Source organism: Aspergillus novofumigatus (genome assembly GCF_002847465.1).
Source record: "Aspergillus novofumigatus IBT 16806 chromosome Unknown P174scaffold_2, whole genome shotgun sequence".
Taxonomy (NCBI): Eukaryota; Fungi; Ascomycota; class Eurotiomycetes; order Eurotiales; family Aspergillaceae; genus Aspergillus; species Aspergillus novofumigatus.
In genome coordinates, this window is record NW_020194275.1 from 2268201 (window position 1) to 2293675 (window position 25475).

Here is a 25475-nt window from a genome sequence, read left to right on the forward strand (position 1 = left end):
CAAGGGCCGACACTTGACTGACATGAAAATGAAATATGTGGCCAGCAAGATAAGCTAGTCTAGTGGAGTTTTGAGATAGGCTGGAGATTGGAGACCATGCTCCGTACTTCGTAATAATGTGGTATTCCACTTTCAACCGCGGACGTGGTACTCCGTGTCTTACCTACGGTAGTACGTACGGAGTACCTTAGGTACTGGGCCCGATGTTGTTTGCAAATTATAATACCTCTGTAATTTACAACATTTCTGGGAGCAACTCAACTAAGGTACCTATAAGTACCGTGTACCAGGCAGTAAGGCTCAGTAGGTCTGTAGAGTTACCTTAATTATCCAATTACCCAAAGCCCATTAATTCCGTCATCTGGAATGAGTACCTTCGGCCCCATCAGGCAAGGAGGCTAGATACGGAGCATGTTCCTGTATAAGTAGTACCAACGTGGTGCTATCTGATATCCCACCGCGGCCGAATAGAAACATTAGCAGCTAAGACTTGTATAGGTAAGGAGTAGAGACCCTGAAATAATCATCCACGTCACATGCTCGGAACATTCACTGTTTTCTTTACGTAGACTATCTACTTTACCTTACCCCTCCTGAAAGCCCACAAGCACAGCCATTTTCCCCTCTGATTCTTTCCCCTCCATTCATCCCACCTTCTCACCGCCTAACTTTTTTGTGATAGTGGTATCAACACGTGACTCCCCTTTATCATTTCGTCAAACAATCTATACCAGGACCCAGCTCTCTTAAGAGGGCCATCAGAGTTCTGGTCATGTCTGCGGACATTCAAGGCCTTGCTCCAGATGTGCAGCACATCTTGAATGAGGCAAGAGAGGTGAGCATAGTTCTTGATCCTTTCACGATTTTGAGACTAACCTGTCAAGCTTGTCTCTCAACTGTACAGTCCAGACAATGCAGGCAATCCTGCTGAGATCAAGTTTATCCAGGAGCGTTTGCAGTCGCTTCAGAAAGGTCCTGAGGCGTGGTTAATTGCTAATGATCTGCTCAGTGCTAACAGCACTGATATGAGATTTTTTGGCGCCTTGACTTTCACTGTCAAAATCAACATTGACTGGTACGCGACTAATCGAAATGTCTGTGGAGTCCAGCTTTCTGATATTGTTGCAGGCAGAAACTCAACCAGCATGATGTTGAAGAGCTTCTCGGTCGGTTGGTTGGCCACTATGCTGTACTTGTCAACTCAGGCGAGCGCCCTCTCGTCGTTAGAAAGCTGGCCACAACCCTGGCAACCATCTTCCTGAAGCCGGGTGCTCCTTGGACTCGGGCTATCTGGAACGTAGCTGCTTCCTTAGCAGGCAGCAAGTATGTCCCTGAGAACCAAGCTCGGTCTGTCGATTTGCTTAATTCTATCTTACCGGCAATGTCTCAAGCTCAGATCGTTGCATTGCTCTATTTTTGCAACGTATTGGGAGAGGACATCAATAAATGGAGTCCCGAGTTCCGCGAAGGGGTCGATATTCGGCGCGCGGCTGAAAATATTCAGGATGCATTCGTTGTTGTGGAGTTTGTTCTGCATCACTTTCTCATGCAGGATGCTTCCCAGGACTCCTATGACCCTGCTCCGGGCATCGAAGCTCTCAACGCGTACAGCGTAAGTTCACCTTGGGATTGCATTCTTCATTATCTATCTGCATGGTTGTCTGACACTTATGTTCTAGTCATGGATGTCCGCGCAAGGTGGAAGCTTGTTTCGAGACACGGTTTCGGCCTCCCAGCTAACGTCAGCCACAAACCATGTCGTCCAATGTCTAAAAGTTCCTGGGTTGTCGAAAACTGCAGCTCAGGTTGTTGTCGAAATGATGGATTGGAGGGATAATATTTTTGGTCAAGATCACCTCAATGCTGTCCTGGCTTTCATCATAAGCGATCTTGGTACCGCCCATATTAAGTCGATTCTGGATGGCGATTTCGAAGCCGAGAATATGACATTTTTGGAGCTCTTACTGGCATTCTCGACTCTCAAACAGAGAGAAATTTTGACTCAACCTTTGAATCCTCAATACAATCAGATTCTTACCTTACTTCACGCCTTGTTGAAAGCCCCCGGCTATGCTGCAGTGGATGACTTGGCGTCGCCACTTGCCATCGAGTGGTGGACTGAAGTCGCCGACGATTTCCAGGAGATTATCGCTGATTCAGAGGACCAATCTAACTTTGAGCCTGCCAAGCAAAATCTCGCCCGTGCTGCTCTGGACTGCTTTGAGAAGCTCAAGTATCCGACTCCAGAGGAGCTGCAAGAGTGGAGAGATGATGATCGCAGTGAATTCAGTTCGTTCCGCCGTGACGCTTGCGACTTTATTCTGGCCGTCTATCCCATTCTGGGTGTGGATTTAGTTCGAGTATTTCAAGAACGCACAAGGGCTTCTCTCGCAGAACGAGACTGGAGAACGTTTGAGGCTGCAATCTTCTGTATTGCTCAGCTTTCAGAAGCCGTGGATGACAACCAGCATGCGGATGATTGTTTGAACGCGATCTTCTTTTGCGACGAGTTCGCTCATCTCTGCAGGGGTGAGGGAATATCCATCCCAGACAAAGCTCGCCAAACGCTAGTGGATATGCTAGGAAGATACCAGTCATACTTCGAGCGTACCCATGCTCTGCTCCCACTGGTGCTTACCTTTCTGTTTGCATCTCTTGACGTCGCATCCTGTGCACCAACTGCTTCCAAATCTATCTCTCACCTCTGCAGATCGTGCCGTAATGCTTTGACTTCTCAGCTCCCAGCATTCCTAGATCAGTTCGATCAATTCCGTCACAAAGCGACCGCCACAGTCATGACGATGGAGAAAGTTCTAGAGGGTATCGCCGCCATCATTCAAGCGTTACCTACGGATGAGGACAAAGCACAGGTCCTTGAGAGAATCCTGGATTATCTCCGTCAGCAGGCAATAGTGGCACGGGATGAGGCCGCCCGTGATTTGTCTGATGCCGCGTACAGCCGCTCTCTGTTAGTGTTACGCTGCATCGCAAGTATTGGTAAAGGTCTCAGGACAGATAACGAAATCGTTCTGGAGTCTAGCGACGGCGGCAATGGCGACTCTCACTCGCTTACCTTCTGGAATTCCGGTCGAGGCGCTAATACTCAGAGTTTGATCATTCAATCTATGCAGCTTCTAATGACCGAAGTTCCCAGGGATGCGAGCACGATTGAGGCTGCCTGTGATATACTGAAGGCTGGCTTCACTGAGAGAGCAGGCCCGTACGTATTCCCGCCGATGGTGACTGTCAGTTTCGTGAAAAGCATTCCTCTGGGTAGCGGAGGCACAGATATGGTGATGGGTACTGCCTCTGCGTTTTTAGCGTCTCACGGCGCACACCCAGAGCATATCCGCGAGGAGACCGTCGCTTTGATCGTCCACGTGTACGAAAGCATCTGTCGGATGCAGGAGGTACCAGGATTTTACGACCCCGAAGTTGCAAACAGTGGCATTGATTTCCTCACTCGCCTGGTCCCGAAGTACCATTCCGTCCTCTTCGCGCTTACTTCTGCGCCGCCACTATCCGGCGAAAGCGGCACATCGCGGCGTCCTGTGCTGCAGACGATTCTAGACTTTACTCTACAGTCCTTGCAAGGTCCGGAACCACTTCCTCTCCGCTCTGCCGCGCAGTTCTGGGTGAGCGTATTGAGTCTGCCGACCGATCCCAGCGAGGCAGACCCCGTCCAGGTTGCCATCAACGAGTATCTGCCGTCCCTTTGTCGCGTTCTGATTCTCCAGCTTGCAGGCCGCTGTGCTCGCTCGGATATCGAGCACCTCTGCGATGTTCTCAGAAAAGTCATCTTTAGACACCAAGGCCAAGCTCGTCTCCACCTTTCAACGGCTCTTTCCTCCGTGGATATCGATGTCTCCCATGAAGGGCAAGGCCATGTTTCTCCTCAGGGGAAAGACCGGTTGGTTTCATCTCTTATAGCTGCTAGAGGTACCAGAGCGCACACGAACCAGCTGGCGCGTGGCTTTTGGATCAAATGTCGTGGAGCAGGCTTTGATTACATTGGCTAACAACAACCGGGTGCGTATTTGGTCGAGATCCTTTAGGAAACAACGTCTACTCAATAACTCTACTGGCCACTATCTGTCAAGCATTCGATTCAAAGTGAGGCGCGTTTCGTCTTTTATCGTTGGTGGGCGAGTTTCTAATTATGGTAACAATAGGACGGTGAGTACGCCGCAAGGGATCCATCAACAAGTGGCTCGTTGCTCTCGCTGTGGCTGTGGGATTCGTGGATACATGACCAGGAGGATGGACTGATACATCTGCAGTGGAACTGCCAAACACCTACACATTCACTCAGTACTGGTATTGGTGATTGCGTTTGGTGTTTCTCCTCAAGTGGGTCGACATCGACAGCGCGGCGCAGACTCCAGCCACTGGGGCGGTGCAAAGACATGTCTTAGCTTGTTAGGCTGTTAGCAGTTACTCGTAGATAGCTAGGCCGATAAACAAATTGATTCGTCCGCGTTTCATAGGTACTTTCCTGGGACAATTAACTATCCCAAACTTCATCGGCCTGATCCGTTCGACCAAGTGGCACTCTCCGGCTGATAGAGCGGGAATAAGACACTCGAAACAATAAGTGGCATAGGCGCTTATTTGTTTATCAACAAACATTTCATTCCATAGGTGAGGCATCGCCTGTGTCTACGAGATTCTAGGAACAAGAGAACAGCGATAATAATACAATATGCCTCATATCGCAAACACACCCGAGTCCATGCTGTCTCGCTCGGATTCACTAGACCCAGCCACAACATGCAGAGGTGTGACCTCAAATGGCCGACCATGTCGCCGTGCCCTAGCTGCCTCTACAGGACCTCAAAAAGACACAGCTTCGGCTTCCATGTACTGCTGGCAGCACAAAGACCAAGCGATACCAACACCGGTGTCGAATAATCAGGGATCAACCCGCCCCTCACAAAACCCACAGCCAAAGCCGCGGACAAGCATCGACACTTTGATGGACCGGCTGGGCGTTCTGGAGATCAACGACCCACAGGCGAAACCGGCGCCGTACCGACGCCGCAAACCAAAAAAGCGGACAGTATGTTGCTGCTTCGAGATCGTCGAAGACATCGAGAACGAGCGGCCTCCGAGGCCTGTGACAGTGAGCACGACGGCAGACGCTCGTCCGTCGCGGCCGATGCAGCAGGTCTCGTCCAGCTCTTATCCAGGACGGCCTAAGCCGCCGGCCCAGAAACCATCATCACAGTCAACACTACTATCGCCTCGGCCAACATCCCACCGGCCATCCCTGCAAAGTAGCCCGGCGTCTTCCTCATCACACACGACGACACTCCTCGCATGGATTCCTCCAACACTAACCCCGCAAACAACATCTTCCCTGCTCACGGAGCTGGCGAAGCCCATCTCCGAAGCGGACGAACCGGGCTACATATACATGTTCTGGGTGACGCATTCGAGCTCCACGTCATCGCCGCCCCCGCTGAGGTCGCCAGATCGCTCGTTCCGGAAGCACACAGACCAGAGCACGGTCGCCGCATCAGCGACGCACTCAAAACAGCACGCGAGATGAACGTTCTAACCTCCAAACCGACCAGCCAGGCATCTGGTACTATCCGCCTGAAGATTGGCCGGACGAGTAACGTGCAGCGCCGACTAAATGAATGGTCGAGACAGTGTTCGCATCATCTGACTCTGATCCGTTACTACCCGTATACACCATCGACGCCGTCGCCATCGCCATCGCCGGTTCGATTGCTGTCTGGAGGAAATCGGGGAAATGGCTCTGCCGTCTTGGAGCCGGGGAGGAAAGTTCCCCATGTGCATCGCGTGGAACGGCTGATTCACCTTGAGCTGGGAGACGTCAGGGTTCGGGACCTGGGACGATGTGAGGAGTGTGGGAAAGAGCACCGGGAGTGGTTCGAGGTTGCAGCGGAGAAACAAGCGTTGAAACGGGTGGACGAGTGTATCAGACGATGGGTGGACTGGGCGGAAAGTCAGAAGCTGTGATAACATTCGCTGCGACTGCTGGATTCAATAACATGGTGGTAATATTCCTATTCTCTATCACGCATTAGCCAGCTCTAGTCGTATCCAGCATCAATATAAACATACAAGAGCTTAAGCAACGCTCATATGGGAGGTTAGACGTAAGGCAAACAGCCCTGCACTCCAAAGGAATAGGAACTTCAAGCCCATTCCTCCTTCACTTTCTCCGCATCGTACTTATTGAAACCATTCACCCCGTCCCGTTCACGACCCTTCTCATCCTCAGATTCGCTCATATACCGTCTCAGCAACCACCTCCCAACCACGAACGTCGCCCAACCCCAACCCCACAGAAACAGACCCGTGACGGTCGTAGCAACCAGGACAGGCCCCAGCACCAATAGCGCAAAACAGCTAAACACCACCACCGCTATACCACCCGCAATCATAGCCCCAATCAGAAAGATCATGACCGGGATACATGAGCAGACAAACTGGCAGAGGAAGAAGGTCGTGAGCAGCGGATGCGTGAACGCAGTCTCGAGGACCGCTGCGCGGAGATGGGCAGGGAGGATGTAGGTGTCGAGGAAGGACAGGATGGAGGAGAGGAAGACGAGAACGGAAGAAGTGATCGGGTTCATATTGTTGTCCTCGTATCCCCCGCTTATCGTGAAGGTATTCGGTAAAAGATTGTGTGCTTTTTGCGTTGGGGTCGAGGCTGCATGCTCTTGCTTCCCATCCTCCAGCTGTTCTTGCTTGGGCTGTTTCTCCTGGTTCTGCGATTTGGGGTTCTCCCCGTGATTGAATTGGGAATCTGGCCGAGATAGAAGATCCATTGGGTCCGTCATAATGGATATTTCGTCCGTCGAGGGCTCTTGTCTTTCATTTCACGACTTTGATGTCGTTCGTGTAGCTGAGGTCAGATATGATTGCCTATTTGGGTTAGATTGACTTGTCGTACTGTCAGGATGTGTATTCAATTTCTGCGTTTGAAATAAACATGTGTATTTTACCGGTGAGACCTTTGGAGCCGTAGGATTTGTACCTTGACATCTATCTAGGACACCCCAGCACAAGTGCCGTCAATGGATAATGATCTCGGAATTCAGAATCGAATCACAGAATGAATATATTACTCTGTGGATAATTCGCCGTGTCTTCAAGCAGATTTGCACCACCAGTAGCAGCATCCGCATGATCGACAGCGGGAACAAGTGCCGGTGGGGTAAGGGTAAAATGCCGTGTACTGGACAGTGACCTGACCAGTTTTCAGATTTTGTCTTCATGGAAGAGATGGTCATTGAATTAGAGTAAGTCTTCATCAATTCTGCGCTTGTCTACATGAGTAAGGACGAATGCACAGAACACCCTAACCATAATGTACCTGAAAGTCTTGAATGCAAAATGCATCAAAGAACGCTATATCAACTTTTCCAACGCCCATATCATGACAAGAACATAAGAAGAATCACAAGAAGAGACAGTAGTGCAATTACCATCCTCTCTTGGCCAATCGGTCGGCCTCAGGCATCTGAGAGACATTGATACCAACCATGGCCTCACCCAGACCCTCGCTGACTTCGGCAAGGACCTTGGGGTCCTTGTAGTGAGTCACAGCCTGGACGATAGCCTTGGCGCGCTTCTTCGCATCACCAGACTTGAAGATACCGGAACCGACGAACACTCCGTCGCAGCCCAGCTGCATCATGAGTGCGGCGTCAGCGGGAGTGGCAACACCACCAGCAGCGAAGTTGACAACGGGAAGACGGCCCTTCTCGGCGGTCTCACGCAGAAGCTCATAAGGGACCTCAAGCTCACGAGCGTAGGCGCGCAGCTCAATCTCGGGGTCAGTGGAGTTCTGGAGGATGGCACGAGCGCGGGCGATCTGGGAGTTGACCGTCCGCATGTGCTTGACGGCTTCAACGACGTCTCCGGTACCGGCCTCGCCCTTAGTACGGATCATAGCAGCACCTTCGGCGATACGACGGAGTGCCTCGCCCAGGTTGCGGCAACCACAGACGAAAGGAACCTTGTAGTCGTGCTTCTTCACGTGGTAGACATCGTCGGCAGGAGTAAGGACTTCGGACTCGTCGATGTAGTCAACGCCGATGGCTTCGAGGATCTAACAATCACACCATGTCAGCTGCTATGCAGATTAACCACCGGAGCAAGGCAGCCTTACCTGGCACTCAACAAAGTGACCGATACGGGCCTTGGCCATGACAGGAATGGTGACAGCAGCCATGATCTCCTTGATCATGCTGGGGTCAGACATGCGGGCAACGCCACCCTGGGCTCTGATGTCGGCGGGGACTCTCTCCAGGGCCATCACGGCAGCGGCACCGGCCTCCTCCGCAATGCGGGCCTGTTGTGGAAGTCACATTAGCGTCGAAGGGCTGGAAGTATCCTGTTGACAATCGCTCATACCTGCTCTGCGTTGACGACGTCCATAATCACACCACCCTTCAGCATCTGGGCCAAACCGGCCTTCACAGTAAAGCTGTTGGAGGCGGAGGCGCCATTGGTACCGTTGGAAGCCATTGTGTGTATTTAAACGGGAAAGACGGTACTAAGAGAACTGAAGAATGAAGGATAGAAATATACACGAGAAACAGCAGAAAGAGAGAGAAGGAAAGAAAAATAAGCCCCAGCAAAACCGAGTTCTTAAGAAGACCGAAGACGGACCCTGTGAGTGTGAGTCAAGATAACTAACCTCGACCGTGCCTTGTCGCCTCCGAAGAACCACAAAATTCCCGTATCCGTCACCCACACTTTCATGTCCCCGCCGAATTAGGTCCTCGTGCCATCCGGCCGCGGCATAGTAAACCAATCACAATGCCTGTGCCCCTCCATCTCCCCAGTAAGTTTCCAGCGTACATCTGCCAATCTGCAAAAACGGCGCTTGGTGGGCGGTTTCCCGCGGACTTGGCCTGAAACCATCAGGAACAGCTGGAAACGCCAAGCATTGGTTTTTGCGAAAACTCTATCTCTATGGTATTTTTGGTAATGTCAGATGGTCTCGAACTAGGTAACTGCCAAGCTGCATATATTACCTTAGTAATCCTTCATTTGATAGTTAGTTACTGTGATCAGGTGCATGGAGAGTAGCTAGGTAGTGACATGACCTGACAACCATGATCCCAGAGGATTAAAGCTTAGTCTCTCGGGCTTCATAGCGGTTCCAAATGAGGGGAATTGAGTGCTAAGCAGGATATGCACATTACATTCGTTGCATGATAGCTAACTTGCCCTTGGATCCGGAGGGTATCCCATCATTTATTAGTTGCTCGCGTTGTCATTTCTTATCAGTAAACATGGCAGCTACATTAACTTCCTCTTTTGACATCATGGACTTGATGCAATACTGCTTGTCAGATAGATAAGAATGAGCATCAACCCCTGGATGTCCAGAGATCGCCTCATCCCCGAATGCCGTTAGCTAGAAGCTTGACCTCCCATTGACGTCACAGCAATGTCTCTCCATCTCCGCATGCCGACGCGAATACTCCAGCTTCACTTAACAAGAATCCTGACTCCCCGATAATCAACTTCTCTATACACATTTAGACCATCAGTCTGTTACAGCTCTACACTTTGCCTCGGATACGAAATCATGGCATCCGGTCTTCTCAGCAGTTTCGCTCGAACCTCCACTGTCCTCGGCGTCGGTCTCGGCCTGTCCCTCTCCCTACACCCCTTGTCCCCATTCCGTGCTTCCCCAATGCAATGCCAATACTCCGCTCCATACTACAGACTCGACTCGCAAACAAGCTCAGAGTCCGGCTGGACACTCGACCGCAACGACCCGGCCATCGCCAAGCAGGGGCGGACGGGCCCCCGCGCGGCATCCGGTATTCTGACCGCTTCCAATATGCGCCAGGTGAGCTTGGGAAGTGTGCTTGGGCTTGTGGTGGGGTGGGATTGAGGGCGTTCTCGAGAGCGTTGGTTGTGCTGCTGGGAATGGGGATTGTCCTGATTGAGGTATGTGGTTCCTGGAGACATTGTGTTACTGGTGTTGTAGATGGTGCTAACAAGGAGGTGGGATGTAGTGGGCTGCTTCGAAAGGATACAATATCCTCCCTTTTCGGACGATACAGAAGTATGTCAAATCGGTGGATGTACAGAAGGCTGTGACGCAGCATATGCCGTTTAAGATGAGTTTTGGGGCCACGATGGCACTGGCTGCGTTTGCGCAGTTCTAAATGGAGGAACAAACATACAGGACGACCGAGGTTTTCTTGATCGGATTCGCGTTGTGTAAAATACTCAGGGAGAGAAAAGAGAACGGCTTGGTGTTTGAGCAGAGACGAGCCTTCGAAATGGGCTTCATCAGTTATGTCCCTCAATTGTGATATACAGTGCTATACAGGGGTATCATGAGTTATGCAAAGACACCACATTATATCTTATCCATCACCCCAGTACCAGATCTTCCAGGACCCCTTCCATTTCTTCTCGCGTCAGGGGTACTCCTAGTATTTCCATTCCGCTCGTGTCCATGCGCGATGTGACCATCTGATGGTCATGGAATTCTTTTAATAGTGTTCGGAACATCATTTCGGAAGAAGCAATGAACTCCTCGGCAGCCTTCTGGTAGAGCATGCGGAACTCAATGCCCGTCTCATCGTTAACCCCGTCTTCTCTTCCTGCATGGCCGTCCATCTCATCATCCGAATTGTGGCCTTCGTCCATCATACAGAGCAGTTCAGTGAGAAGCAGTCGATAGAGATTCCGCGCATTCTCCGGAAGACTCTTCAACACGAAGCCAACACCATCTTTACCACCAATTCGACGGCCCTTGCGCCCAAGCAGGTTGTGAACCTCTTCCACAACATCAAACTCCGTGTCAAAAGCGGCAAATGTTGTGCAGTCGTGGAAGACGAAATTGAACTGATCTCGAAGGCTGATATCCCACATCAACAGAAAATTCGGGGTGTCTGCCGTGGCGAGTAAATGGATCTTTGGGGTCGCAGCCAACCGCGCAAGGAGGGCTTGATTCGTTGCTCGGCGGAGGGGAGGGGCGTCGATGGCATTGATCAGTACGGTGATTGGTTTCTGGGAGGGTCGAGACTTCAGTGAAGATTGCAACAATTCTAATACCTCTAGTGGCTGAGACCCCAGTTTCGATGGGATATCCGCACCTAGGACAGCGGTCACGATGGTGGCGAAGATAGACCGAATTGACAGGTTCGGAGTATGCCCGTTAACAACGACTATAGAGGGAGGTGAGGCGCTGTGTCTCTGGTAGAGCCAGTCTGCAAAATCATTAAGAAGCTGACGCTTCGAGCCGTAACCGTAGAGACAGATGTTGAAGCCTTGATTGAACTCAAAATCCCACTGCGGAAAGGACCGACAATGCAGGTCCAGCAGAAAGTTCTTCTCCTTCTGGCAAGGGTCCGTATATCCGGCCAACTTCTCAAAATACTCCTCGTGCGTCAGGAGATTCACTTTGTTGAGCGTATTATTTGACGTCCGCGGAGGGCCGGCTCTGTTCTGGAAGAAATATCGCTCATGTGCCGGCAATTCTCCCTCGGGAGTAGGTGAGCGCTTGTTTTTTGCACCTTTCGGCCTCCCTGCACGACGTTTCGGCGTCGCCGCAGTCTTGCCATCAGCTGCCTCTTTCGTGGTGTCTTCAACTGTTCGGATGACACCGTCGCTATCCTCTACAGTGGTCTCAGGCGCGTCGCCCTCGTCTTCCAGAATCTCCTCTGCTAAACGGTCAGCCCCGTCCCAGATCTCATCCTCATCCTGCTCCAGCAACAAGCGAGCGCTTTTCTTCTTCGCAGATCGGTCGGCATTTCGTGCTCGGTTTGGCGTAGAAACAGCCGTCGCTTTTGTAGGTGTTGAAAAGAGAGCTTTCGCCTTTGATCTATGCGTAGGAGTTTTCAGGCCAGATTCCTTCAGCGCTGCGGGAGTTGCTGAGTTTGGCTTTTGGGGTGTTGATTTGACACGTTTCGAGGGCGTCATGTCGAGAGATCGATTCGCGTCCGCATTTCCATTTGGAGAGCCATTGATCACCGAAGTTGTCCTCTGCCTCTTCGGTGTCGAGACAGGACGCTCCCCATCGGCTGAATCTGGTTGCTTTCGTTTCATTTTAGTAAGAATGTACCAATCACAACATCGCCAGCAAAAGAAACACGGAGATCAAGTACCATTCACGGGCAGCAAAGGCTTTGATCGATTCGAGAAGGGGAGAGTAAAAGACCGGGAAGTAAGGGGGTAGATCGCAGATGTAGAGCTATGTTGAGCTGGAATAATATGAGCTCTGTGTCTTTGGGCGTGTCTGGAACGCGACAAGACGAAGCCAGCGGGGACTATTTCTCCGACTCCCGCGATATCGGATCTCCATCATCAACGGGGAATCTGAGAGGGAATTATCTCACGATATACCGCTGGACTAGGGTTTCTGGCCTATTCAGAAGCTTGACAGGGGTTGCTTCTGTTATCTATCTCGGCATTGGGGTCGATATTCGCTAGCCACGTCCAACTTTGACGTTCAATTGTCTGAGTCACTTGTGAGTCACTTTTGGTCGCCGGTACTATATCTTCACGCATCTCCATCTATCATAGTCCAATTTAAACAGCAACTGAGTGGAGTTGCGCTTTCTGAAACTGCTGCTGACTATTTTCCGGCGATATTTGAAGATATACATGGTTTCTCCGGCTCAGCCCGCAGCCGCAATGGCTGCTTTCGCCAGGATGGTGAAGGGCCAAGTGCGCAACTATTCTGCTCCTCTGGACATGGCCATTCCTGCCTCCAAGCAAAAGTACATTCCGTCCTCTGGATCCTACCCAAAGGGATTCCTCGTCTCCGGTACCCATGTTGGTGTCAAGGCCTCCAACACCAAGTTCCCGGACCTGGCATTGATCTCCTCCGAAACACCATGCTCGGCTGCTGCGGTTTTCACGACCAACAAGTTCCAAGCCGCACCTGTCCAAGTCAGCAAGAAGACCCTTGAGAGCCGCCAGGGACAAGGCATTCGATCCGTGGTTATCAACTCCGGCTGCGCCAATGCGGTCACCGGTAAGGGAGGTCTGGAGGATGCAGTGAACATGGGCAAGAAGGTGGACGAGTGCAACGGACTTAGCGAGCCCAGCACGATCGTCATGAGCACTGGCGTCATTGGACAGCGGTACATTCCTCCTCCACGCTCTCTCGGCTTTGCAAATGGCCATGGAAATCTAACTAGCCATGCCCTACCAGACTCCCCATCTCCAAGATCCTTAACAAAATCCCCACGGCACACGAAAACCTAGCATCCACCCACGACGCCTGGCTCACGACTGCCCGCGCCATCTGCACAACAGACACCTTCCCCAAGCTGCTCTCGCGAACCTTCACCCTCCCCTCGTCCCCGGCCGCACCTACAGCCTCGCCGGCATGACCAAAGGCGCCGGCATGATCCACCCGAATATGGCCACCCTCCTCGGCGTCCTCTGCACAGACGCGCCCATCGACCCCTCCGCCCTGCAGTCCCTCCTCAAGCACGCCGTCTCGCGCTCCTTCAACTCCATCTCCGTCGACGGCGACACAAGCACAAACGACACGGTCGCCATCCTCGCCAACGGCGCCGCCGGCGGCGCCCCATCAGCTCCCCCGCCTCGGACGACTACACCGCCATGCAGGACATCCTCACCTCGTTCGCGCAGTCGCTTTCGCAGCTCGTCGTCCGCGATGGCGAAGGCGCCACCAAGTTCGTCACCGTCCGCGTCCAGAACTCCCCGGACTACGAGTCCGCTCGTCTCATCGCTTCCACCATCGCCCGGTCCCCGCTCGTCAAGACCGCCCTCTACGGCCGCGACGCCAACTGGGGCCGTATCCTCTGTGCCATCGGGTACACGCAGGGCGTGGTCCCGGGAACAGTCGTCCCTGAACGCACGAGCGTCAGCTTCAAGCCTGTTGATGGGAGTCCCGTTCTCAAGCTGCTTGTCAACGGTGAGCCGGAACAAGTCGATGAGGAGCGCGCCAGTGTCATTCTACAGGAGGAGGATCTGGAGATCGTTGTTGATTTGGGTGGTGGTGAGAAGGGTGAGGAGGGACTGGGTGGTGAAGAGGCTGTCTACTGGTTCTGCGATTTCAGCCACGAGTACGTGACTATCAATGGGGATTATAGGACTTGATTGAGCCAGAAAGGACATATACTACGGCACGAGATGTTGTGATACATTCGTATATATACCCAACTATTCGACAACCCAGGCCATTCTGTGTTAACTTCCAATCCCTCCAATATGTAAATGTCTAAGTAGCCAGAGCTGGTGTGATTCGAAATCTTTTGTTTTCTAAATATGGTTACAAACTGAATGGAACGCTATATACAGTTGTGGCTCTCTTTTTGACGGAAAAATTCCCAGCATGCAAGAACTCCCAACTCTGACAGTAATACAATCATCCATGCAAATTCCTGATATTTCCGTCGTAGATTCCAGCCACAACAGCGCATCCATCCAGAAATCAACGAGGAAGAATCAAAGGAAACTCGATAAAAAATTCAGATTCCTTTCTCATACTCATCAAGGCGTCCCCTGCTTAGTTACCGGGGACAAGGCCCTTGAGGCCTGATCCGATATCGCCTTCACGAGCGGCAATTTCAAAGTAGCCGTAGATGATACTAGATAGAGATTGCGTTAGTGACAGAATCACAACAATGGTTGGCAATGGATATACTCACGTCACGGCAAGGAGGATACCAGTGCCGCTGCCAAGGGCACCAAGCAGGTCAGAAGTGACGGAGAGCGCACCAATGCAGGCACCGCCAAAAGCAGCAGCCGTAGGAATGATTCTCTTGAGCTCCTTGTACATGCTCTGCTCACGGTGGCCGGCCATCACAAGACCCTGGTCCTTCAGCTGCTTAGCGACATCGCGAGGAGCAGAGCCAGAGACCTCGATCCAGGTCTTGGAGAAGAGAGCGCAGGCAACCAGCATGAATGCAATGTACACAGCCGTGTGAATGGGATCAAGGAGAGCCTCCTTGAAGTTGAGGGGAGGGGACATGTAGTAAGCGATACCAGAAGCAGCGTGAAGCTGGGCAGAGCCATCACGGGGCTCCCAGACACCGAGGAGTCTGACGAGGAGGTTGTCGGAGAAACGAGAGTACAGCATCTGGCTGACGAGGAAGATGTTGGAGCACAGAGCGGACTGCAGCATGATGGGCATGTTGGAGGTGTAGAACAGGCGGACGGGGTAGGAGCCACGCATGCCACGCTGACGGGAGGACTTGACGGGGATCTCCACACGGAAGCCCTGCAGGTAGATGACAGCAGCGAAGACGAGAAGAGTAGCGAGCAGGTTCATGACGTTAGGCAGGTTCTGACGGTAGAAAGCTTCGCGCAGAGCACGCTGCTTGTCGGGCCAGGTCAAGAGCAAGTGGAAGAGAGCAATGATGGCACCCTCAAACTCGGGGCCACGGCCAGTATTGATAGTAGTGGGAGAGAAGGCCTTCCAGACGATGGACTCGCAGATGTTGGTGGCAATGAAGAGCGAGATACCGCTTCCAAGACCGTATCCCTTCTGGAGCAGCTCATCCAGGAGGATGACAACCAGACCTGCGACAACGAGCTGAACGATCAGCAGAACGCAGATACCGGCACCAAGGTCACTGGGCTGGCCGTAGAGACCAGTCAGCACGTAGACACAAGCCTGGCCGAAGGAGAGGATGATGGCGAAAAGCTTCTGGGCGGTCTGGTAAAGTTCGCGATCGGTCTTGAGGTCAAGGTTGACATCGATGAGGTGGGTACCAGCGAGGAGCTATGACAATGACCAATTGGTTAGCTGCTGGACTGTTTCCGAGCATCAGAAGCAAGCCGACGGGAAGCATACCTGGAAAACCATGCCGGAGGAGATGATAGGGGTGATACCCAGCTCCATCAGGGTACCACGGTTACTGGCCAGCATCATACGCAGCCAGTACAGGGGATCCGAAGTGTCGGATGAGACAATGCCGTAAAGAGGCATCTGACTCATGACCAAGAAGATCAACAACGTCAACTGCCACAGACAGTCAGCGATTCAGTTCCCGTTCGCGGTCCATCAGAATGAGCAATAACATACCCCCGTCCACATCAACTTCTGGTTGAAGGGCACCTTGGTCTCAGGAGCTGCCACCTCCGGCAGGAGGGGCGTGAAGGGCTTGATTAGATCAAGAAATCGAACTACAAGGCAAACACCAGTCAATATGGATCAATTGGCCCGAAACGAAAGCTATCGCGACGGGGGATGCGATCGCGTGCAGAGACAACTCACGTCCGCTCATGGTGGCTATCGACCTCCCGTGTCACCAAAACAATTATGGGGTGGAGGAAAGAAAAGTCAAAATGAAGCTGGAGCTATGCAGCCAGCTGAAGGAGCGGAAAGGTGTTGAAAAAGAAATATCTAGGAAGAAGGAGAAGAGAAAAGAAGAAGGGGGGAACTGGAATTATTGCACACAAGGAGGGAAGAGGTGAGGTCGAGGAGGTTTGGTTTGGGGCAGAGAGCACTAAGACCAAGACAGTAGACGCCTCGCTGGCCACTTTACTGTCTCCAGCCACGCTAACCCCGTTGAGGCCACCTGGTCTTCCCCGTCAATACCACTCCACACATCTAATTCATGATGAGGAATTGTGGATGATACCGCTAGTTCTGCTGATATTCAGATGAGTCAGTTGTAAATGCACTATGCAGTCCATGGATTCAGCTTGACGTTGAGGGATATCCCACACTCTTCACTTGAAATCCCTCATTAACCGACTCAGACTACATACATTTCATTACTTAAGGTCCTTTAACCGGTATCTTTCTAGTGCGCTTGCTAACCTTTGACGTGTTGTTTCCCTCACCACGGGATTCGATTGAAAGTAGTATATATGTATCGACCAGATTAGTGGCATAGAAGGGGTGGTATATCCGGATATCCTAGCTCGCAAAACTCCCTGACACAGTCTGGGCGCAAAATCAAGATCCAACAAGACTAAGACAATCATCAACAACCAGTTCGAGCTCGCTCAGCCGTAGCTTCAAGCCTCTATTCTCCTCCTTGATGACGCCGAGGACGCCCCATGCCTCCGAGGCGGGGACGCCATGGCAGATATTACATTTGGACGTGTGACCCATCCACGAACTAGTGATACCCGTAGAGGCAAGTCCCTTCAGCACGCGATCGTACGTAGACTGGCGCACCGGTGGCGCGTGAGCCGGTTTCGACTCTTTTGCGCTCGGCTGTATAGGGGTCGACGTAGGGACAGACAGAGCAATTTGAGATATGTTCGGCGACGGTGGGATCGTTGATGTCGGGGATTCGAGGCCATCACGGCGAGAGAAGATACTTTCTGTGAGACTCTCGTCGCCAGAGTCGAAGCCCGAATCACTCGTATAAGTGCCATTGCTGGCTCGCTTCAAACTGCGTTTCGGTGTCTGCAATTCAGCCCCGACGTCGGAAAGGCTCTCTTCGTCACTCGACCGAACAAGCATCACGCTGCGACGACGTGCGTCTTCTTCTCGCCGGCGCAATTGCCTTTCCTGCTCGAGCTCCTCGGCCATGGCCTTCATGGCCTTCTCCTGCTGGAGCACTTTCTCCGCCATACCATCAAGCTGGACCTTCAGGTGTCCAACCCGCGTTCGAGTCTCTTCCAGTTCTTCCTGCTTTTCGTTCTTGTCCGCCAAGGCTTCGTGCAGGGCAAAAGTCCTTTCCTTATAGGCTGCCTGCAGCCGTCTAAGGAGGTTATCGGCGTTGGTTCGTAAGGCACTGAACGCTTCTTGTCCGTCGAGATCGAGTGACTCCGGTGGAAACAAGGCAGCAGTTATGTCCATATTGAGAATCTCATCATCTGCAGGTTCGGGAAGCTCCGGCCGGCCCTCTCCCTGGCGCTTGAAGGCAAAGAAGTTGAACGGATTCGTTGACGTAACTTGTTTGAGTGGCGAAGAGGCCCGCTTTGATGCACGATTCAAAAATGCCCCAGAGGGTGCCAATCCCAGGGCATCCTGGTCCGCCGACTGGGGCACCATGGTCAGATTCACCGGCTCCGACTTGCCCTGAAACCAACCCGACAAGAGTCTCGCGCCTACTTCGAGTGTCTTTCTAGTAGGATTCTCCGACGCCGGACTCGAGGACCTGTCTCCGTCGACTAAGTCTTCGTATGTTTTGGGCTGGTCCGCAAAGAGCTGCTTGACGGATAGGTGGGGTTGCCGGCGAATAATCTCAGTGTTTGCCCGACGGTGGAAAGATGTATGCGCGGAGGTAAGACGGTTGCTCTCCGGCAGTGGGGCTAATGTATCGGTTATCTGTGATGAGGGAGTTGTAGGAGCGTCCACCGCGTTCTGGTGGGAGGGCTGAAGATCTTCGTCGGACTGACGGCAGTTATCCTGAGCAACAGAAGAAGTTGGAATTGAGGTAGGTTCGAGGTTGTCAATGACGGCAGCAGTCGAGCCTAGCATCGATGAGTGATCACAGTCCGGGAGCATCGTGGAGGTCAAGCTTTGACTGGTCACTGGTCACTGGGTGATAGGGGATATGACCAGGAATGGGTAAGGTATGCAAGCGTTTGCACCACTTGGACAACGGCTGGAATGCCACGTCGATACTTGCCCGTTCAGCCCAATAATACACGGTTACCCACGTCAACCATTGAAGCGGAAAACAAGAATAGGGACGCACAGATTCGACTACTCTGTACTCAAGCCCCTCACATATGGCCGAGAGATCTTCGTAAAGGTGGGGAGATGTCAGTAAAACGGTGCAGCTATGATAATATGAGCCACCTGGAGAACTTGAAGGCTTAGATCCAAGGTAAATGAGTCAATACAGCCTTAAGGAAGTTAGAGAAAGAAAGGTAGCCAGAGTAATCAGTCTAAGGCTGGAGGATGGGCGATGATCACAACGCCAAGCGATAGCAATCAGGAGAACCCACACGTGCTCCCTGTCAGGTCCAGGAGGAGACTAGAGAATCGGAGAAAGGGCTAGTATCGATAATGGATGGTCCAGATACCGCGAGCAGTTGTAGCCTTTGAGGTAGTGTTTCCAATGTCCAATCCGTTAGATTATTGAAACATCCAGATATTCGTTTTGTCTCTAGTCGAGCATGCAAGTGTGTGGCTAGTTTGATGCTATTTGGAGAGCTTTCCCCTAAATTTAATAGCGACCGTGGATTTCGCGAGGCTGGTGGTTTAGCGCCGATGGAGAGTAACAATTAAGAGGACGAAAATCATCCTTGGACTTGCCCAGACTTGCCCTCCGCAGATCACCGAAAATGCGGTGGCTGGGGATGGAACAGCTTCCCTTCCCTCCTGCTCCACAAGATCACCTATTGACTCCCAGATTTATTTGACCCTTCATCTCAAGCCGCGTGGACTGAGCTACTTTTGTTTGCCTCTTCCAGGACAGATCATTTTATGTTGGGCGTATGACGACCACTTTCTTTTCGTCGATGGGACGACGTCACTTCTGTATGGGATCCTAGACCCCACTGGCAACGTAATGAAGATTACCATAGTCAATGTCATAAGTGAGGCGATGGCTGGTGCTCTCTTCAAGGCTCAGAAGTGCGGGTTTTTTTTACGCGGGAGGGCCGCGGCAGATTGATCAAACGACGTGCTGACGATGCCGCACACTCGCGGTTTCACTCTTTTTGATAGAGACTAACGAGTGACAAGCAGCCGGTAATATCTATGATAACCATGGATCATGGATGTCATCCTTGGACATCCATGGTTGCGGCTTAGTGGTTCCCCTGACACTAAAGTACTGCCGCTCATCAGATGCGAAGCTCGATCGTTGATCTATCTTTCCGCAGAAAACAGCCAATTTCTTAGATAGACCCTGGTTCAGTCGTGGAATTTAAGTAATTGCCCCCAGTATCACGCTTCTGTGGATGCTCGATGTTCGATGAACTCACGCCAGATGGCCTCTAGCTTCTCAGCTAGATCCTCGGTTGAAGCAGCCACCAACACAGGATGCTATTGCTCCTCTGCTTCTCTGCTTTTTGTGGCAGGGACTTGAAAATGTCCGTCCTACCGCAAATTTGAGGGAGTCTTTAGGTGAATTGCTGAGCAGAGCTCTCCGACATGAAAGCTCGCTGCTTCCGCCTCTACTTACTTGCATGAATCGAATTGATCTCTCATTTTATTCTCCGAGCCCCCTCTGAGAGGTCGCGACTTGATGATGTACCCTTGTATCAGTCACCGGAACTTTCAGTGACTGCACGACCTTCACATGAAAGGCAGCTGACTATGCAAAGGGAGAGGCTTAATATAGTGCTGTATGTTGAATACATGATGAGTACATACGGGGCCGCATTCCTATGGGTGGCGCTGTAAGGTTCCACGCGCAACTGGGTCAAACTGGTGTGAAGACTGACCTTGTTGACCAGACCAGAGGGCGCGCTATCGTGACTGCGAGTTGCGACAGCTATTCGATGTGGATAGCAGTGGCATACTCACGAGGCCAAAATCCAGAGTCAAGATTCCTCGGATTCTTTCCCTTGTTTGCTTCCCTGGGTCTCGTCAACCATGACGATACGACGCATATGCAGCCCATATGGGCGATCTGCATTCTTAACATGTCATACCCTCATCTAACGGTTAATTCTCCGTTCATTGCCCTATTCGACATGTTCGAAAAAGGTTGTCTGTATGTAGGCAACGGTGGCGTTTGTTCCTGACTACAATCGAACCTGAGCTTCGCATCAATGAGTGGCTAAGCGAAGACTGCCGTCATGCAAACACTGGCAGCTTTCTGTCTGATAGCTGACATCAGCAGCACCGCTCTGGTTATTCTCCTGACGGCTCCTGCCATTCGAACCTTACTCGAGTCCGCAGTGAGGCGCTTTCATGGATCGAGCCGGTATCTTTGCGAATTCTACGTCGATCAAGATGGAGAAGCGGACAGAGCGTCGATTGCCGCATCCAAGAAGAAGTTTGAGAGGATGTTCATTGTAGTCGCTGTCATCAGCGGGGTGTAACAGCTTCAACGCGGGCGGTTGTGCCTGGAACAATGTTTTCCTTCAACATTTGGGCACAGATCGTTCACTGGGTGAGTAACTGCTGTCTATGTTCACGTATGCTTGATGTCGGGGCATTGGCTCTAATGATCAACGTTGCTAGATTCTTCAACTCATTCAATCAACAGCCCTTGCAATAGAGGATTCGCCCACGGCTCGGTACTCGCTGGGATGGAAGCAAGCTCTCAGTGCTTCGGTCACCGTCACTAGCCTTGCATGGGAGCTGTTCGCAAGATACAAGACTGGCCTTTTGGATGATGCCCATTCGTATACAATGGGTGTGGAAATTGGCGCAGCGATATTGATCGTGATCATAGGCCTCTCGCTGCCTCGACGTCCTGATGTATACCGACATGGAACCGTGGTCGACAGAGAGCATACTACGTCCTTTCTGGGACGAGCGACGTTCAGTTGGACTAACCTCCTAATTCGACAGATTTCTCGCGAAAGTGGCGGTGATATTGACCATCTCCCGGAGTTGGATTTTGACACCCGAGCCGAGAACCTTCAAGGATCCTTCGCGCAATCACACGCTGAGGCTTCATGCCATGGAAAAGGCAGCATGCCCTTATGGAAAGTCCTTGTGTTCTCGAATCGCCGACATCTACTGTACCAGCTTGCTCTTTCAGTCCCGACGAGCTTCCTTGCGTTCGGACCCATCTTTCCCTTCTTCAAATTCTTCGGATTCTCGAGAAACGCTCTGGGGCGGACGATGTTACTGCAGATCTTTGGTTCTGGGTGTTGGCATTGGGGATATGCACAAGTCTATCCGCATGGCTTGAGGCTTGGATTGGTTGGATTGCTTCTAATAAACTTGCTATCAGAGTGTACGAACAGCTCTCCGCTGTCATGTTCAACAAGGCTTTGCACTTGACAGCATCGAGTCAGGGCGATCTGAAAGGCAACGGGAAAGAAGACTCTGCTCAAGGTACACAAGTTGCTGTAAATCTTGTCGCTGTGGATGTGCCACGAATCGCTGGAATTGCAACTTTCCTCTACAGCTTTATGTTAGCGCCGATGAAACTTGGAGTCGCGTGCGGACTCCTACAGCACGTCCTTGGCTGGAAGAGCCTCTTGGCGGGAATAACTACGTTAGCCCTCCTCATGCTTCTGAATCACGCCTGTATGGCTAGATATACTCAGGCAGGGAGGGACCTGATGGCCTGTCGTGACCGCAAAATCATCGCTTTGACGGAGGCCCTTCGTGGTATACGACAAATCAAGTTCTTTGCGGCCGAGGATAGGTGGGAAGAACAGCTGAACCAACTCAGGGATGCAGAATTGCTTGCCCAGGCGACCAGCTTTCGGTGGAATGTGATATGTTTCTCCCTTTGGGTTCTGGCCCCAATCCTTCTATCTGTAGCATCTCTCTCCGTTTACGCTATCAGCCATGGAGAACTTACGGCATCTGTTGCCTTTACCGCGATTTCTGCTCTTACCTCGATTGAGATTGCTTTGTCCACCCTTCCAGAGTTAATCACAAACGCAACGGATGCCTTGATCAGCATGAAGCGGATTGGCAGCTTTCTGGACGCCCCTGAGCGAAACTCTTCTACAGTACTATCGCCCAGCATCCGCTTCGATAACGCCACAGTCGCCTGGCCAGATGGTGCTCGAGCCAGCGATATTCCATCAGGAATACCCTTTGTGCTGCGGAACCTGACTGTACACTTCCCTGAACATGGATTGAGCCTTGTATGTGGCCGAACAGGCGCTGGCAAAAGCTTGTTGCTCGCTGCCATACTTGGCGAATGCAAAATTCTGGAAGGTACAGTCAAAACGCCATCAATTAGAAGCATGTACAAGCTTCCTCGTCCCGGGGAAGATTGGATATTAGACTCTGCCACGGCTTATATTGCTCAGACTCCGTGGATAGAAGCAGCTACGGTCCGCCAGAACATCTTGTTCGGGATGCCGTTCAATGGGGAACGATACAGGAAAGTTCTCTTCGCATGTGCTTTGGTCCGAGATCTGCAGATCCTGGAAGATGGTGACCTCACTGAGGTCGGACCGAACGGAGTGAATCTGAGCGGCGGCCAGAAAGCACGCATCTCTCTCGCCCGTGCTCTCTACAGCCGCGCAGGCATCATAATCATGGACGACATCTTCAGCGCGGTTGATGTTCACACCGCGCAACATCTGTATGAGCATGCTCTAACCGGCGAACTCGCAACTCGCCGGACTAGGATCCTCGTCACGCATCATGTGCGACTCTGTCTACCGCGGGTGGACTACGTGGCTTATTTAGACAGCGGGAATCTCATATTCGCTGGATCTTTGACTCAGATGCGACACAGCAGCGTACTTGAGGAGCTTCTCGGCGGTCAGTCCGATGTGGATAATACGGCAGCTGTGTATGAGAATCCCGAAGCATCGGGGCCCCAGGACCGTCTAGCATGCTCCAACGAAAGCTGTCGAGGCTGCCCGGCAGATCTTCGGTTAGCGCAGCATTCAGGTGTTTCTAAGCGTCCGAGAAATTTCGTCGAAGAGGAAACGCTTGAAAAAGGGGCCATTCCCTTGAGCGTCTTTCGTGGATACATCCAGAAATGCGGCGGATTGCGCGCATGGGTCGTGCTGGCTCTCTGCTTTGCCACATATACTGGCCTGGCGCTCGGAAAAGTGAGCCTTCCCTGCTGCTATTTTGATCACATTGTTTCAAATACTTTTTGGAAACGTTAATTGACCTTTCAATAGGGCCGATGGCTGGGCTTATGGAGTGAGCAGAAAAGTTCACTGTTGGCCTCGTCTGGAGTATCGCCTGAGCTACGGTTCTACCTAGGAGTATACATCGCTCTGTCGGTCATTGTTTGGATAGTAGGCTCATTGAGGTCCTACCTTGCACTCACTGCATCGCTTCAGGCTTCGCGACGTCTCTTCAGCCAAGTATTGCACGCCGTCTTCCGAGCACCACTTCGTTGGCTGGACACCGTGCCATTAGGCCGTATCTTGAACCGATTTACGGCAGACTTCAACATGATTGACTCGCGTCTGGGGTTCGATATAACGCTTCTGTTAGGTGAGGGCATGCAAGCACTAGGCGCTGTCATTGCTGGAATAGTAGTCAGTCCCATCATCATCATTTTCTCTGGAATTGTAGCGTGGGTGTGCGGCTGGTACGCCCGCCAATATCTGGTGGCCGCACGACAATTGAAGCGTCTCGAAAGTATAAGCCGAAGTCCTATCTATGAGCTGCTTGCTTCTTCACTTAGCGGGCTCTGGACGATCCGTTCCTATCAAAGGGTTGATTCATTCGTCGATAGAATGCATGGGCTGATCGATCGACATGCTCGTGTCTACTGGAATCTTTGCCTCTTGAATCATTGGCTTAATCTCCGTATCAACATCAACGGCGCTCTGTTTACCACTGCAGCGGCAATGACATTCACTCTCCTGCAAGACCTGAAAGCGTCATCAGCCGGATTTGCGATCAGTTTTATCATTCAGCTGAGCGCAGCACTTGCCATGGCGATCAGAATGTATGTCATGTTCGACTTGGACATGAACTGCGTGGAGAGAGTATTGGAGTACTCTGACATCAAGACAGAACGATACGATGGCCAAGATGCCCCGGCAGCATGGCCGTCCAAAGGCCGTTTGCAAGTCGAAAATCTATCAGTGGGCTACGCACCCAATCACCCATTGGTTCTCCGTGGTGTAAGCTTTGAAGTCGAGGCCAACGAGCGAATTGGTATAGTAGGTCGTACCGGAGCGGGCAAGTCGTCGCTGGCGCTGGCTCTTTTCCGGTTTCTCGAAGCTCGGGAAGGGCGCATTCTCATCGATGGTGTCGACATTAGCCAGATCAAGCTTCATCATCTGCGTCGTCGAATGGGTATTATCCCGCAAGATCCGACATTGTTCGCCGGCACGATCCGGTCCAACCTCGATCCTTTCCAAGAGCACGATGACAGCGATTTGCTTGCTGTCCTGGATCGCGTGCAATGGTCAGCACAAGATGGTAGCAGGTCCTCGCCGGCGAGGGAAACAGCGGCTAAAGAGCCCGGCTGCCAGTCATCATCTCCAGAATCTTTGCAAGAAAAGACGCATCTTTCTCCACTCGACACCCCTGTCGCCGGCGGAGGATCGAACCTTTCGCAGGGCCAGCGGCAACTGCTCTGCTTGGCTCGTGCCATGCTTTCTGCACCCAAGATCCTTGTGCTGGACGAAGCCACATCGGCGGTAGATACTGCTACTGACCAAATGATCCAGAGGTCTATCAGATCCGACTTTGGGTGGGAGTCAACAACGATGCTAGTGATTGCGCATCGGATCAGTACCGTGGCTGACTTTGATCGGATTCTGGTGCTCGACGCAGGTAAAGTGGTAGAATTCGCTTCTCCACAGGTTCTCATGCAGCTGAAGAATGGGATCTTCCGGCGAATGGTGGAAGAGGATGGAGAGAGCGAACATCTCAAACGGGGGATATTTCGCAATGTCTGAACGTAATGTACACTGACATAGTTATATGCATTGTAACAGCCTCCTAGTTGATATAGAACCATTGATCTATGGAAAGTAATGTATAAGACCATTGTTTTGGT

General features: G+C 51.8%; 10 protein-coding genes across 10 annotated transcripts; 5 read left to right on the plus strand and 5 right to left on the minus strand.

The window, feature by feature from the left end:
* Positions 1 to 626: 626 nt before the first annotated feature.
* P174DRAFT_438853 (putative importin 13) lies at positions 627 to 4477 on the plus strand. The gene is made up of 4 exons (XM_024826644.1): positions 627 to 835; positions 885 to 1075; positions 1129 to 1612; positions 1680 to 4477. The coding sequence occupies exons 1-4, from the start codon at positions 773 to 775 to the stop codon at positions 4017 to 4019; spliced, it is 3078 nt and encodes a 1025-aa protein (XP_024685663.1). The 5' UTR covers positions 627 to 772; the 3' UTR covers positions 4020 to 4477.
* Positions 4478 to 4531: 54 nt separating this feature from the next.
* On the plus strand, positions 4532 to 6030 carry P174DRAFT_438854 (uncharacterized protein). The gene is made up of 2 exons (XM_024826645.1): positions 4532 to 5425; positions 5467 to 6030. Exons 1-2 carry the CDS (start codon positions 4703 to 4705, stop codon positions 5986 to 5988), a joined length of 1245 nt encoding a protein of 414 aa, XP_024685664.1. The 5' UTR covers positions 4532 to 4702; the 3' UTR covers positions 5989 to 6030.
* A 63-nt stretch (positions 6031 to 6093) lies between these two features.
* P174DRAFT_438856 (seipin co-factor family protein) lies at positions 6094 to 7253 on the minus strand. The gene has a single exon (XM_024826646.1). It carries the CDS (start codon positions 6813 to 6815, stop codon positions 6168 to 6170), a length of 648 nt encoding a protein of 215 aa, XP_024685665.1. The 5' UTR covers positions 6816 to 7253; the 3' UTR covers positions 6094 to 6167.
* Positions 7254 to 7270: 17 nt separating this feature from the next.
* On the minus strand, positions 7271 to 8569 carry P174DRAFT_438857 (pyridoxal 5'-phosphate synthase subunit PdxS). The gene is made up of 3 exons (XM_024826647.1): positions 8395 to 8569; positions 8150 to 8332; positions 7271 to 8089 (listed from the first exon to the last, which is right to left on the minus strand). Exons 1-3 carry the CDS (start codon positions 8506 to 8508, stop codon positions 7460 to 7462), a joined length of 927 nt encoding a protein of 308 aa, XP_024685666.1. The 5' UTR covers positions 8509 to 8569; the 3' UTR covers positions 7271 to 7459.
* A 530-nt stretch (positions 8570 to 9099) lies between these two features.
* P174DRAFT_438858 (uncharacterized protein) lies at positions 9100 to 10369 on the plus strand. Its single transcript, XM_024826648.1, has 3 exons — positions 9100 to 9882; positions 9906 to 9948; positions 10017 to 10369. The coding sequence occupies exons 1-3, from the start codon at positions 9581 to 9583 to the stop codon at positions 10167 to 10169; spliced, it is 498 nt and encodes a 165-aa protein (XP_024685667.1). The 5' UTR covers positions 9100 to 9580; the 3' UTR covers positions 10170 to 10369.
* Positions 10245 to 12332, minus strand: P174DRAFT_98265 (origin recognition complex subunit 2). The gene is made up of 2 exons (XM_024832508.1): positions 12120 to 12332; positions 10245 to 12048 (listed from the first exon to the last, which is right to left on the minus strand). The coding sequence occupies exons 1-2, from the start codon at positions 12120 to 12122 to the stop codon at positions 10381 to 10383; spliced, it is 1671 nt and encodes a 556-aa protein (XP_024685668.1). The 5' UTR covers positions 12123 to 12332; the 3' UTR covers positions 10245 to 10380.
* A 191-nt stretch (positions 12333 to 12523) lies between these two features.
* P174DRAFT_438860 (bifunctional ornithine acetyltransferase/N-acetylglutamate synthase) lies at positions 12524 to 14167 on the plus strand. Its single transcript, XM_024826649.1, has 4 exons — positions 12524 to 13100; positions 13172 to 13318; positions 13339 to 13516; positions 13594 to 14167. Exons 1-4 carry the CDS (start codon positions 12649 to 12651, stop codon positions 14086 to 14088), a joined length of 1272 nt encoding a protein of 423 aa, XP_024685669.1. The 5' UTR covers positions 12524 to 12648; the 3' UTR covers positions 14089 to 14167.
* A 59-nt stretch (positions 14168 to 14226) lies between these two features.
* On the minus strand, positions 14227 to 16413 carry P174DRAFT_384760 (translocon subunit SEC61). The gene is made up of 5 exons (XM_024823225.1): positions 16211 to 16413; positions 16019 to 16119; positions 15788 to 15955; positions 14640 to 15715; positions 14227 to 14579 (listed from the first exon to the last, which is right to left on the minus strand). The coding sequence occupies exons 1-5, from the start codon at positions 16218 to 16220 to the stop codon at positions 14498 to 14500; spliced, it is 1437 nt and encodes a 478-aa protein (XP_024685670.1). The 5' UTR covers positions 16221 to 16413; the 3' UTR covers positions 14227 to 14497.
* A 484-nt stretch (positions 16414 to 16897) lies between these two features.
* P174DRAFT_363618 (uncharacterized protein) lies at positions 16898 to 18403 on the minus strand (the record flags this gene model as incomplete). The annotated part of the gene is made up of 1 exon (XM_024821939.1): positions 16898 to 18403. The coding sequence occupies one exon, from the start codon at positions 18401 to 18403 to the stop codon at positions 16898 to 16900; it is 1506 nt and encodes a 501-aa protein (XP_024685671.1).
* Positions 18404 to 20652: 2249 nt separating this feature from the next.
* Positions 20653 to 25445, plus strand: P174DRAFT_510172 (putative ABC bile acid transporter; the record flags this gene model as incomplete). The annotated part of the gene is made up of 4 exons (XM_024831644.1): positions 20653 to 20892; positions 21041 to 21565; positions 21631 to 23556; positions 23632 to 25445. 4 exons carry the CDS (start codon positions 20653 to 20655, stop codon positions 25372 to 25374), a joined length of 4434 nt encoding a protein of 1477 aa, XP_024685672.1. The 3' UTR covers positions 25375 to 25445.
* Between the last annotated feature and the right edge of the window lie 30 nt (positions 25446 to 25475).